The sequence below is a fragment of the Grammomys surdaster genome, unplaced genomic scaffold (genome assembly GCF_004785775.1).
Source record: "Grammomys surdaster isolate TR1022 unplaced genomic scaffold, NIH_TR_1.0 164, whole genome shotgun sequence".
Taxonomy (NCBI): domain Eukaryota; kingdom Metazoa; phylum Chordata; class Mammalia; order Rodentia; family Muridae; genus Grammomys; species Grammomys surdaster.
This window is the reverse complement of record NW_021604612.1, coordinates 4,185,890-4,199,409: the sequence shown is the minus strand read 5'-3', so window position 1 is coordinate 4,199,409 and position 13,520 is coordinate 4,185,890. Positions and strand designations below refer to the sequence as shown.

General features: G+C 46.6%; 1 protein-coding gene across 2 annotated transcripts in view; it reads left to right on the top strand.

The window, feature by feature from the left end:
• Positions 1-13,520, top strand: part of Ccdc60 (coiled-coil domain containing 60) — a 169,910-nt gene that overhangs the window by 67,002 nt on the left and 89,388 nt on the right. Inside the window, exon 2 of one of the 2 annotated variants that reach the window (XM_028765524.1) lies at positions 977-1,056. In XM_028765524.1, coding sequence (XP_028621357.1) covers positions 977-1,056 — 80 coding nt within the window. Of the gene's footprint in view, positions 1-973; positions 1,057-13,520 lie in introns of both variants that reach the window. The other variant, XM_028765523.1, reaches the window with a different exon arrangement.

Below are 13,520 nucleotides of genomic sequence, written 5' to 3'. Positions count from 1 at the left end.
ACACACAGTGTATATGTATGTGTATATGCCTTCCTGGGTTAGTATGTCCCACATGCATGCAGTACCCATGGGGACCAGAAGAGGGCGGACATCCCCTGGTACTGGAGTTACAGATGGTTGTGAGAAGCCATGATCTTCAAGGGCAGACAGAGCTTCCAATCACTGAGCTATCGCTCTAGCACCCGTGTGGCCATTTTTTAAAGCTCTTCTCTGTGTGGATGATATAACTAACTCATACCTACTGCAAAGTCATTGATATCCAATCCACATCAGCTAAGAAAAAAATAAATAAACCCCACTGCAGCCACAGCCACAGCCAGAGAGAAAACTCTACATCTGGGGGCCATGTCCTCCCCTATCTTTGAAAGGTACATTTTTTTTTTATTTTTCTAAAACTGAAACCAAAATCATATTATAAACGGTGCTTTCTAACATGGCCTCCCGTCAAAGTATGCAAGACATCCCCCTGTTTCCATAAAGGTACTTGCATCACTCTGTTGGAAGGACATCACTTTTCATGGCTGTAGAGTATTCCTCAGTCTAGATGGATCCGGATTGTTTAGTCTATCTTCTCTTGTGGCATGTGCAGGTGTTTGTCTTCACGAGCAACCGAGCAGCCTTGCCCAGGGAGCCCCAGCATCCATCCCTGTCAGGGAAATTCTCCTGCAGGATGCTTAGCCACAGATGTTGGGTCTAAGGGGCACGAATGGTCCTTCTGAAAGGTTTTCACAGTGTGTTTCCCACAAGCTTTAGAAGTAGACCGTTCTGCTGTGCCATACTCCCCGACCCTGACACAGGTCGGAAGCAAAACAGGGCCAACCAGCGACAGCCCAGAGCCTCCCAAACCACGAGCTGGAGCAGAACCTTGCTCTGTGTAAATTGATTCTCGCTAGATACAGTGGCCTCTTATGTTAATCCAGCGTCACCTGGAGTACCCGTATTAATGTTCCCCTTCCCTCTCCTGTCTTCCCAGCAGTCCTCAGACAAGACAACGAAGAACACCAAGTTTGTAGACAAGGAAATAGTAAACCTTAAAAAGGACCTCATCCGAAGCCGGTGAGTGGGCCCCATTATGGATGACTTGTGAGCCGCAGACACTGCCAGCCGGGCTGGGGACAGGGGGTTAGGGGCAAGTCTCTCCGTAGACATCCATTGGAAAACTTGGTATAAAACACACGTGGGGCATGCTGGGAAAAAAAACACTGGGGATTAGCGTATCCTAGACGCCTCCCCTCCAGACCTCTGTCCGGCACTGCAGAATGATGGGTGAGCCTATGTGGAGGGGCCGGAGGGTAGGTCATAGGGTTAAGCAAGGGGCCAAGAAACAACCCCGAGAGCAACAGGCCTTTCCATGTGAGAGGTGGCCCTGTCTACTCTCCTGGGGCCCAGCCATGATGTAATCTCTTAAATTGTGCCAATCCACACTAGAAAGGGAACAGACGGAAGCGATTCCTATAAGGTTTTATTTAACCCAAAATACTATCACTGAAATTGTATTCAATAAGGGAAAGGGATTTAGGGCTGGACACAGCTCAGTTCATGCGATATCGTTCCGTTTTGATTGTTGACCTAACACAATGTACTGAGACCCAGGAAGAGGTTCTCAAGGAAGAACTGGGCAGGCCTATGGCCATGACTGCGAAGAGTTTCTTCTTAAATGAGTTAATCGGGGTGGAAAAATCCACCCTGAGTGTGTGCGGCATTACTCCATGGACTGGACCCTGGGCGCATTCATTTCTCTCTGCCCGTGCTATGGGTATCATGTGACCAGCTACTTCAGATCCCTGCCTCGACTTCCCCCAAAGGATGGTCTGTAGCCTGGACGGAGTTGTAAGCCAGAAAGCCCCTTTTCTCCCCCAACTTGCTTTTGATGAGTAATTCATTGCAGCCACAGAGAGTAAACTAGAACATTCTGTAAGAGAGAAGGGGAAGGGCAATGAACAGCTTAGAGTCCACAGTTCCCGGCAGAAGCACGCATGCTTCATGCGCTAACACGCACCAGGCAGGTTTCCAACGTGTCTCCTCCCACCTCCCCGTCCATGCCCTGGAGAAAGTTCCAGTCCCAGAACCCCATGTGACTTTTTGTTTGTAACAAGGGCCACTAAACCGGTAACTGTGAGTAAATGAGCTCAAATGTCCTCATCTGGTCTGTGTCGTTATAAGAAAAGGGAGGACGGTCAGAAATCCACGCACAAAACAAGAGGCCTCACGAAGCATCGTAGTTTGCACTGGAAATGTTTGGTGGGGGGGCATATGTTTGAACACGTGGTTCCCCAGTGAGTTTCAGGAGGCTATGGGACCTCCATGGAGAAGGTAGGGCACTAGGACCCAGTCTTGAGGTTCTACAGCTTGGCCACACTTCCTGGTCTCTCTGAGTCCTGACAGCCAGCAGGGCTTGTGGGTCTGTGGCCACACCTCCCCCACCATGACTGACTGCATTCCTTCTGCAAAGTCAGCTGCAATAAACCCTTCCTCTCCTAAGTTGGTTTTAGGTGGGACATTCCATCGAAGCAACAGAAAATTAATGAATACAGAGAGTATTGAACCAAACCCCCTCCCAGCTCCAGGTCTACTGACGCCATATTACCCCAAATCAGCCATGATGGAAATATTCATGGATGGAAATCAGGAGGCAAATCAGGGCTTCTCCATCTCCTTCCCTTCCCTCAGGAGGGACTGGTTGGGAACTGCTCACTGGCACACCTCTGGCATAAGCCTCGAGAAAGACGGAAAGCGGGAGATGCCACCAGCTCAGGAGACTGGGGAGGCTCCATGGGACAGGTGATGCGGTGCCTTTCTGACATCCTTCAGTTGGCTGAGGGAGTGTGTCGCTTGCACCACTTCCCAGAGATCCGGAATAAGCTAGAATTTAACATCCTCATCGTACAGATAGGGCCAGCCTGCTTGACTGATGAACGTGAAATGGACAGGGAGACAGGGACACACAGAAGAGCCATAAGCAGGAAATGAGACAAGGCATTGCGATGCCCCCACTACGCCCACTGACAGTCAAGGAATAGGGAAACCCCTTCCGGAAGGAATAGCTCTGGCTTCCAGGGAACGCTGCCTTCAGAGAATTACAACACAAGTGCACACATGTGTGCACGCATGCACACTTGCGCAGAAGTCTGTCTGCATTGCTAAGTGAGGTAAATTGCCCACTGTGAGCCAAAGCCCCCAGAATCTTATCTAATGCTCCAGCCTCCTTATAATTCAGTCACACCACCCCTGGCTCTGAGGCCAATTTAACACGATGCCAGAACAACCCTAACTGTCTTCTCCTCGCCTGTTCCACCAGATGTTTGGTGGGAAGGAGCAGCCTGTGGCACCAAGTTACAGACTCTCTGCTAGCACAGGTGACAACTGTAGCCTCCTTGCAGGCCCGGCTCTTGGGCCAGCCTGGGAACGATGGTGTATTTTCCTGCAGACCCTTGTTGATGCATGTGCCTTGAGGAAAGCAAACGCGCCTATTACAGAGATGCTTCCCCCAAAGCCATGATCTAACCGTGACGCAGTGACACTGGGCTCAGGTACCAGCAAATGGTGTTGGGTTCCCAGCCCCTCTTCCCCATGGGAGAGATCAGGCACATGTTTAGGAGATCTGATGCCGTCTCCTCAGATGGCGTTCAGTACACAGCAGAAGCAAAAGTAAGACAATAAGAAATAGCTAAGGCTAAGGTGGGTTTGGGACTAAATTAAATATATGTATATGTATTTTTAAAGTATATATATATATTGTATGTGGATATATATGCATTATACATAATATAACAATACTATAATAATTATATTATGCTCAATAATATTAATATTCATTACATTGATGATAATAAGTATATTAATATATTAATTATATTTAATACATAGATCATATGTATATATATATACAATATGTACATTTGTGTGTGTGTGTATATATATACAATATATATTTGTGTGTGTATGTGTGTGCATGTGTGTGAGTATGTGTTCATGTGCATATGTGAGTGTGTGTGTGTGCATACATGTATGTGTGCCTGTGTGTGTGTGTACGTGTGCATGAGTGAGTGTGTGTGTTTGTGTGTGCATGTGTGTGTCTGTGTGTAAGGTTTGTGATAATTTATACCGGGAGGTCTGATGCCTGAAAGGGAGAGACAGCCATTCACACAAAGGGGGAGAAGCTGGGATATCTCGGAGCGTGGATTGAGGGGGTGATGAAGTCAGGGCATGCTGGACATACCGCAGCGTCGGAGAGGCCGGTGTGGAGCCGCGGGGAGAGATGGGCTGAGAGAGGGAAGAGAGGAGCTGAAATGTTAGACAGGCTTTGAGGGCCATGAAGAAACATTTAGAGGAGACACTGGAGGGGTCTGACTGGGGTTGCGGGGGCGGGGGTCCGATTTTAAGAAAATAATTACACCTGCATCATCGAGATGGCCTGGAAGGCCGTGGTGAGGGTGATGCCTTTGAGGGTCAGGAAAAAAAAACAACAGGAAGAGGACGGACTTAGTCACAGCCACCCGACCGGATGATGGTGTGGATATGAGAGCCTAAGAGAGAGGCAGCACCCGGTGTCTGAGCACCGACTGCCGTACCCCTGTCTCCCTGTGAGGATGTGGAGGCTCACCAGCCTCTCCTGTCCATGTTGTGCTCCCAAACAAGGATTCATGGGATGGATTTTCTTATTCACTTTGATAACTCAGTTAACACTAAAGATGAAGATCAGCATGCTAGTAAAAGATGATACACACACATGCATGTATGCCATACGCACACACCACACACACACCACACACCATACACACATCATAAGCATGCATTTATACATGCAATACATCATACACACACACATGCATATGCATGTATGTACACACCATGCACATATGCACACCACACACATATACACACATGCATGTACATGCCATAGACATATACACACCATACATACATCATATACATATATACATACATGCATGCATGTACATACAGACTATATATGCCATATACACACACACCATATACACATCATATACATATATGCATGCCATATACACACACACACCATATACACATCATATACATATGTACATGCCATATACACACACACCATGTGCACATCATATACATCTATGCATGCCATATACACACACACCATATACACATCATATACATCTATGCATGCCATATACACACATACCATACACATATGTGATAAACAGATATACCATATACACCATACATACCATATACACAACACAAACATACACATGACATACACCTATGCACTGACACACACAAACATATACCTACACACGCATCACAGACACACACAGGTACACGCACACACACGGGTTCTTGGATGGCTGTACTGTGGGCTTTCCCCTCTTCTGTTACCTGGGTCCTCAGTCTAGAGGAACTGACTACATTAAGGGAGCGCTTGTCTGAGCCGATCCTCTATGGAAACGCCATCACAGATAAACCCAAAGGTGTGATTTACTCATCTCCTAGGCATTCCTCAGTCCTGTCAGCAACCAAGATTCACCAGCACAACCTGTTTGACAGAGTTAGCCTGGTACCCAGTTTCATTCCGTTGCTGTGATGACATGCTCTAACCTGGTACCCTAGTAATGACATGCTCTGTCCAGCAGAGCTTGGGAGGTGTCTTAATTAGGGTTCCATTGCTGTGAACAGATACCATGACCAAGGCAACACTTACAAAGGACAACATTTAATTGGGGCTGGCTTACAGGTTCAGAGGTTCAGTCCATTATCATTATGGCAGGAAGTACAGCACCGTCTAGGCAGGCATGGCACTGGAGGAGCTGAGAGTTCTTTCTACCTCTTGTTCCAAAGGCAGCTAGACTGACTTCCAGGAAGCTGGGAGGAAAGTCTCAAAGCCCACACCCACAATGACACACTTCCTCCAACAAGGCCATACCTACTCACACATGGCCACACCTCCTTCAACAAAGCCACACCTCCTCCAACAAGGCCATACCTACTCAAACACAGCCACACCTCCTCCAACAAGGCCACACCTACTAATGGTGCCACTCCCTAGGCAAGCTCATTCAAACCACCACAGGAGGGGAGAGTTTATTGGGCTCACAGTTCTAGGTCCCAGTGTATCACTGCAGGAAATGAGAACTCCAAGGAGGAGCCATGGAGGACCACTGCTTGTTCCCCCGTGGGTTCATGATTAACTGGCTTTCTCTTCTTGTTAATAATAAGAAGAAAGTGTTTATACAGACCAGGACCGCCTGCCTAGGGATGGTGTCACCCACAGTGGGCTGGCCCTCATACACCAATTAGCAAACAAGACAACCTCTCACAGATAGGTCCACAGGCCAAGTTAACCTAGGCAATTCCTCAATCGAGGTTCTCCTCTCAGATAACCTCTGTGTGTCAGGTTGACAGTTAGGGCAAACCGGGACCCCTCTGATCTCTCCTGGACTCTCTTGTGTGTCCGTAATTAGCGAAGGATTGGGTGAGTGGCTTTGCTGACCGTGTTCAGAGGTCATGGAGATATAGGCAGGCCAAGGATGGCCTTGGTCAGGAACACTATGTGTAACCCCAGGCTTTTCTACCTGCACCCCAGTTCTCAATAATGACTTGGAGACGTAATCTTTATTTTTAAAATACCTAGGCCATAAACTAAGCTAGCTTATTGTTCCCACTAGCTTGTGACTTATTTATCCTGTTTATACTATTTTATGTCTGTCACATGGCTAGTTACCTCTCCTCAGTTGGACTTTCTCTGAGTCCGTGTGACAAATCTTCCCGTGCTTGACTCTTTCCCAGAGTTCCTCTCTCTGTCTCTCTGCCGGATGTCCCACCTTCTAACCCTGCCTCGGCTCATTGGCCATCAGAGTTTGATTGACAGTGATCCTTCCACAGTGTACCCTAGAGATATCCATACAACTATGCTCTCCCATTCTCAAGGTTAACCTGGGCCTGGTCTCCTGGTGGTAAGGGAGGTCCTGAGAAAGACCTCGAGATTTGTTTTTTTTTGGAAGTGGCAAAAACATCACTTCTGCCATATCCCGTGGACAAAGCGAACCACAGCCCAGCCCAGATTAACGGGAAATAATAATTCCATTCACAGTAGGCAATATCCGCAGGGGCTTGCCGCAAAAGACTAGATACTGGGAGCCCCTTTTTTTTAAATCTATTGCAACCATGCACCTGACCCCAAGAATGCTTTGGAGCCATGAACTAAGACCCAAGGACGATTGCACACATCAGTCTCGCTGTGGGGAAGGTACAACGGAAAACGTGTCAGCAGTCAGGCAGCTAGCAGTGGTGATAGGCAGGGAGAGATGGGGTGGGCAGAGGTACCCCGGTGAAGCTGAAAGGAAGTGAGAAGACGCCCAACACAGAAGAAACGGAGAGATGAATGAGGAAGAACCCACAGAAAAGAGTAAAGGAGAGGGGAGGTGGGGAGGAGAGGGGTGGGGATGGGTGGGGAAGAGAGAAGTAAGGGTCAGCCCCTGCACTGTACCAGTGCTCAGCCAAGAGACCACGCCCCCAGGAGCCATGCTCCCAGGAGCCACGCCCCCAGGAGCCACCTTCTAAATGCCGGTCCAGACCCTTTCTGAACTTGGATTTCCATGAGGCTGCCATAGCCCTGGTACCCTGTACGTGCGCTCTTAGAACTCATCCTTCTCGGGAGGTCAGCTCCCCTACCAAGGAACAGGAATGAAATGGATTCCTGTTCATGAAGCGAAGAGGAAATGTAGCGCTTTTAGCATCCCAGCCCGTTTCTCGGGCTATTTTATAAGTTAATGATGTTTGATAGTGTTATTGGTATTCACTTGGAAGTATTATTTGTGTCTGGATTCATAGGTAGAGTGAGATGACCCTTCCTCTCTCCCCCGTGGGGCGTGTGTGTGTGTGTGTGTGTGTGTGTGTGTGTGTGTTGTATATGCACGTTTGTGAGTGGGTACACACACATGCAGAGGCTAAGGGAAGGTGCCTGGTGTCTCTTATTCTCCTCCGACAGGTTCTCTCAGTGAAGCTGAAAGCCAGCAAGCCTCAGGGGTGTCCCTGTCTCCGCCTTCCATCCCTGAGTTGCAGAAGTACAGGCAGCCATACCTAGCTTTTTACATGTGGGCCGAAGAGTCAAATCCAGGTCATCATACTTGCTCACCAGTTGATCTTTCCAACTGACCCACCTCCCCACCCCCACTCCCCAAATACGGTATCATACTCATCATTCAACTGAGAAAAAAAATATTAAATGCAGGATTACAGATGCGTGACACACACGCCCTTACCTTGAGCTGGTGACAGACATCACTAATCGGTCGCGGTGCTGTTTTCCTTTGAGCGCAGACTTGGTTTCCAGCCATTTTGCCACAGTTGACGTCATGGCACAGGTTTTAACCTTGTCATCTCTAAATTAGAAGCTGCAAGTGGATATCGTGGCATCTATATTAACATCTTATTCATTTGAACTGGGGTTTGGACGAGACTGGATTTCAGTCCGTGAATGTAAACATTTGGAAAGTTATCGGTTGCCTCTGGCATCTGCTGAGTGCTGCCTCTAGCTTCTCCATCCAATCATCCAATGCCTGGGACATAGCCACGCATATCCGCAGACCCCAAGTCCAACCCTGACCCTTTCCTTTGTCTCTTCTACAACACTTGGGGTCTTGTCTCAAAGCCTCAGAACTGTTTAAGACCCAAGATCTGTATACCAGTATATGCACTGGCCATAGGCCTAGTTAGAATTTCTGGATTGTACCCAAAAAAAGATGCATGTCAATCACATCTCCCCCATGCCCCGAAGCCAGCGAAGTTGCTATTAATGAGTCCCTTGTGTGCTCTGTGAGGACAAGCATTTGACCCACATTTTTGACTTGGAATTAATAAACCCGGCCATCCACCCATGCTGGGGGAAGCTGGCTCAAGCTAATTGCATTTTTTTACCATCCCGGTTGTGACTCAGGCACCTTGCCCACTCCTTGTCTGTCTCTGTGTCTCTGTGTGTCTGATGCCGCTAGTCCACCAGAGTCCTGGGGTTAGTTAGCTCCTCCTCTGCTCTTCCTGGCTATACTCTCAGCTGAGAGTAAACTTCTGGTTCTGTTTCTCCCTCACACCGTCTGCCATTTCAAAGAGGGTGTGGCCAGAGGCACATGTGCTTAAAACCCAAACACCAAAATCTCTGGAACCTTTGCATAAAGATTTGTATGAAAAGTCGTCTCGTGAAATTCTTTCCCAGATAAGGACAGCGCAGCCATTTTTAGACCAGGGCTTGGAGGGTTCACTTGGCATAGTGGAAAGTTAGCTGGCTTGGGAATTGGGTTCAAATCCTACCACTGCTAGCCATTGGTGGGGAACTGGAGAGATAGCCATAGGTGAATCAACCCGATTCCCTGGATTGACTATCAAAGAAAGTATGGAAGGCAGATAAAGCTGAGATTTTAAAGGAACAGGTGTTGGGGGTGGGGAGCAGACCAATTAAAAGAAACTTTGATATTTTTATGCTGAGTTTCCTGAGACAACCTGAAGGTATTCCCATATTTTTTTTTCTAAATGAGCTTTAGAAACAAGGCAGCCTAGTCCATCTCCTATCTGCTGTATGAACTTGACACATTCACACACATACACACACACACTCACACACACACACGCACACAAGTTAACTTGGTCCCTTGGTTCCTGCACTTCCTACCAGGAACCTACCCAAAACGGAGAGAAGGGAAGCGTACCTATTGTGATTGAGTTCCTTTCCACTCCTTTTACCACGGAACTTTCCAGATCCGCTACCATCAGCAGAGAGATCTGGAGATAAAATAACTGACAGTGATGATTTTAAATCTTCCAACATTTTCATCAGAATGATAATATTGTTTCTCTCTGTCCCCCCAACATAACACAAGGGGCTTAAATAGACATTTTTCACTCTAGCCGTGTAAGAAAACAGGTCACAGGCCGGGAAGATGGCTCTGCGTAAAAAGCCTGTGACCTGGGTCTGGTCCCCAGGACCTACATGGCAGGAGAGAACTGACTCCTGCAAGTTGTCCTCTGACCTCAACATGCAGACCGTGTCCCCCCAACACAGGAATAGATAGATGAATAAGAAAACACATACATGCATAACAAACACCATAAGAAAATGGATCGTCTTGCCCAGAGCGTCCCAGGGCAGCTGAGCAGAGCATCTACCGTACTCACTATGAAGAAGCAGGCTCCGTAGCCGAGGATGTTTGAGAAGCACTACAAACTGTATCCCCATCTCAAAGATGCATCGGAGCTGACTGTGGGTTGCTTGCTTGCTTTGTGGTACCGAGGTGTTCATCTCAGGGCCCCATATGCTAGGTAACTACCACCACATGACATCCCCAGCCTGGTTTTTTTTCTCATTATCAGATAGGGTTTCACCAAGTCTGCCCTTGAACTTGTCACCCTCCTTCCTCAGCCTATGGAGTAGGCGGGATCACAGGCGAGTGTCACCATGTCCAGACAGCAGCATTGTAAAGCAACTGTGACATCCGGTAGTAGAGGAGTCTCTGCACCTGTCTGGACATCGCAGATAATTAAACTCAGGCTTCTAGTTCCAGCACCAGGGGAGGAACTCAGCCATGAGCCTTCAGCAGGAGGAGAGGCTCACCTTCAGCAGGCCGTCTGACCCTTGTGAAGAGATGTGGCAAGTGCAGTGCTCCCAGCGTGTGCAGTGCTACCAGCAACTTGCCCTGCACTGGAGGAAGGACCACTACTCAGCACTCACCTTGTGGCCCTCCGTGGGGCAAACAGGTCTTGATGTATAACATGTGCTGACGTCTCAGGCACAACACCATCTGCCTGGTGACATAGAACAGAGAGCAGGAAAGAGGCGGGCGCAGCTAGCTCCCATGAGCCAGTGTATTGGCTCTGTACACTTCCAGGATGTGTCCCCTTTGCTGCTTGGCTGGTAGCTATTCTGAGTACAGCTCCCACAGCAACCACTGTAGCATGGTGCTCATTGGGAAGTGCTCCCAGGAGCAGGGTCTGTAAGGGGTGCTCATTAGGAAGTGCTCCCAGTAGCAGGGTCTGTAAAGGGTGCTCCTTAGAAAGTGCTCCCAGTAACAGGGTCTGTAAAGGGTGCTCATTGGGAAGTGCTCCCAGTAGCAGGGTCTGTAAAGGGTGCTCATTAGGAAGTGCTCCCAGTATCAGGGTCTGTAAAGGGTGCTCATTGGGAAGTGTTCTCAGGGGAGTGTCTGTAATGCAGTATGGGGAACACACTGGGCTGAGGAGCAATTTGGGGTACTCAGGTGACCTCACAGGTTGCTCCAGAGCTGTGATGGCTCACAAATATCTTGATCTCAAGCAGGACAACCAGGCTTTTATATCCTTGTAGAAACCAGTTCTGAAACGCAAGGTTCCCAGGAGGAGGTTTGACTGTTGGTTGAGGCAGCTCTGAGTTTCCAAGGGAAAGTGTAACTCACATCCATGGAAAGAAAAGACACCTCACTGCGGCCTCCGAAGCATGCTCCCCTCCCAGTCACTAAGGCCCAGCAGAGAACCACTACCCGTAGTCCTCGCACTTGGACTTTATAAAATGAAACTAACTGTCCCCTTGGCACTCAGTGTGGGGCTTGTTTCATCAGTATCGTGACTCAGATGCTCACCCTCAACTCTCGTTCTTCTGGGTCCGTGTGTTGTTCTCTGTGCAAACGCAGCAGCATCTCTCTGCTCTGGTATCAATGGACATTTGGTTTCTTTGCACTTTGGAACGGTTACAGCTGCCGGGAACATTCTTAAGGCAGCGTGAGCTAAGCGTATGTCAGCACTACTACCGGGAGGAGAAGCTGTTGGCTCACCCACTCAGTATGTCCTTGGCATTAGCAGATGATGTGTTTCCCAAGCCCAGGTTTTTAAAATTATTTATTTCGTGCAGGTGGCATGCATGCCACAGTGCATGTATGAAGGTCAGGGGACAATTTTCAGGAGCTGGCACTCTCTGTCCACCATGTGGGTCCCGGGGATTGAACTCAGATTCCAGAGCTTGGCTGCAAGCTCTCTTACTCGCTGAGCTGTATCACAAGCCCTCAGCGGAATAATTTAAAGACCCTTTTGAACTATATAAACGGTACTGCCTAGGAAAGTTAACCAGTGCATCTAAGCGTGCCGCATGCAGTGACTGTCTGTGCAAACACACAGATGTGGGTATCTTCATTAAAAGGGGTGTTCTGAATACACTGGTAGTAACGTGACTTTAATTTGGAAAATGATGTTAATATCTTCCATTATTTAAACAAACATAATAAGTGGTTTAATTTTCTAAACTTTTAAGTATAAAGACATCTAAATATCTACAAAGACAAAGAGGAAAAGGCAGCAAACGCCTACAGAAGTGTCAGTCATATCAATAAAAGTATAAATAAATCCAATATGCTTCATTTACACATCTTCCTCTTCCCATCTTCAAGCATTACGTATTTTATAAATATTTAGATAATCATATAAGAAGAACTCTTGTTAAAGGTACATACATCATAACACCACTATACCTAAAATTACCCATAACTCTTTGATATCAAATATCCATGCAAACATCAACCACGCCAATGCTACGTAAGGGCCGTTACTTTTGTAGCATGAACCATAAATATCAGTTCCCACTTCTTTTTTTTTTTCCAGATAGCACAATGAGCCGTTCAAAGGATATCTAGGATATCTAGTGTCTCCCTCTAGGAGCCTGGTCTTCCCCTTCTTGACTTTCTGATAAACATGGGGGAACATGGATGCTACACTGCCATTGCTTCTCCTGGCCACAAGGTGTCACTGTAGAGAATGCACCACATTGACCTTAAAGCCGACGCTGGCCCCGCTTGACCAACATCTTTTTTTTTTTTTTTTTTTTTTTTTCCAAAGCATCCAATTTCCTTTATTATTTTTATTAAAAATAACACACTTAATTTCTGTAAATGCATCTCATAAGTCTCCAGCTTCCTTTTAATTTTTTATTTTAAAAAATCCCTACATTTACTCAGCAACAGTGATACAATTTGTGCATCAACAATGATACAATGTAACAAAAAAGTTGCTTAGTATTTTAAAATTCCTGGCATGTCACTATTTGAGATTCAAGGACAATAATTCAGTACTTTCAAATATTCTCAGAATTTTCAAAATTGTGTTATTTTAAATGTACTTTTAATAGTAATCATACTTTATCATTTAAATAGCTAAAATTTTTGCTTAAAGAATAAAATGCACTGAATTTAGAAACAGCTATATCCTATAGGAAAAAAATCAGGGCAGAAAAAAACAGTGAAGGAGTCTAAGATGGGTCTTGGCATATAACTTGTTTCAAATAACTAAATATTTAGTTATTTGTCAGGAACAATCTGGTATATATGATGTCAAAGAATAATTCCAATTCTAAGAATTCATGACTTTCTTCTAGGAAGTTTAATATGCCTGTTCTTCCTCTCATCTGCCAACTTGGTAACTTTTCCCTGGCCCTATTCTAGTCTCACTACATCCTTCTGAAGCTGGGGTGAACAGACCAGATACATTTTTTTTTCTTTTTTTTTTTTTTTTTTTTTTTTTTTTTT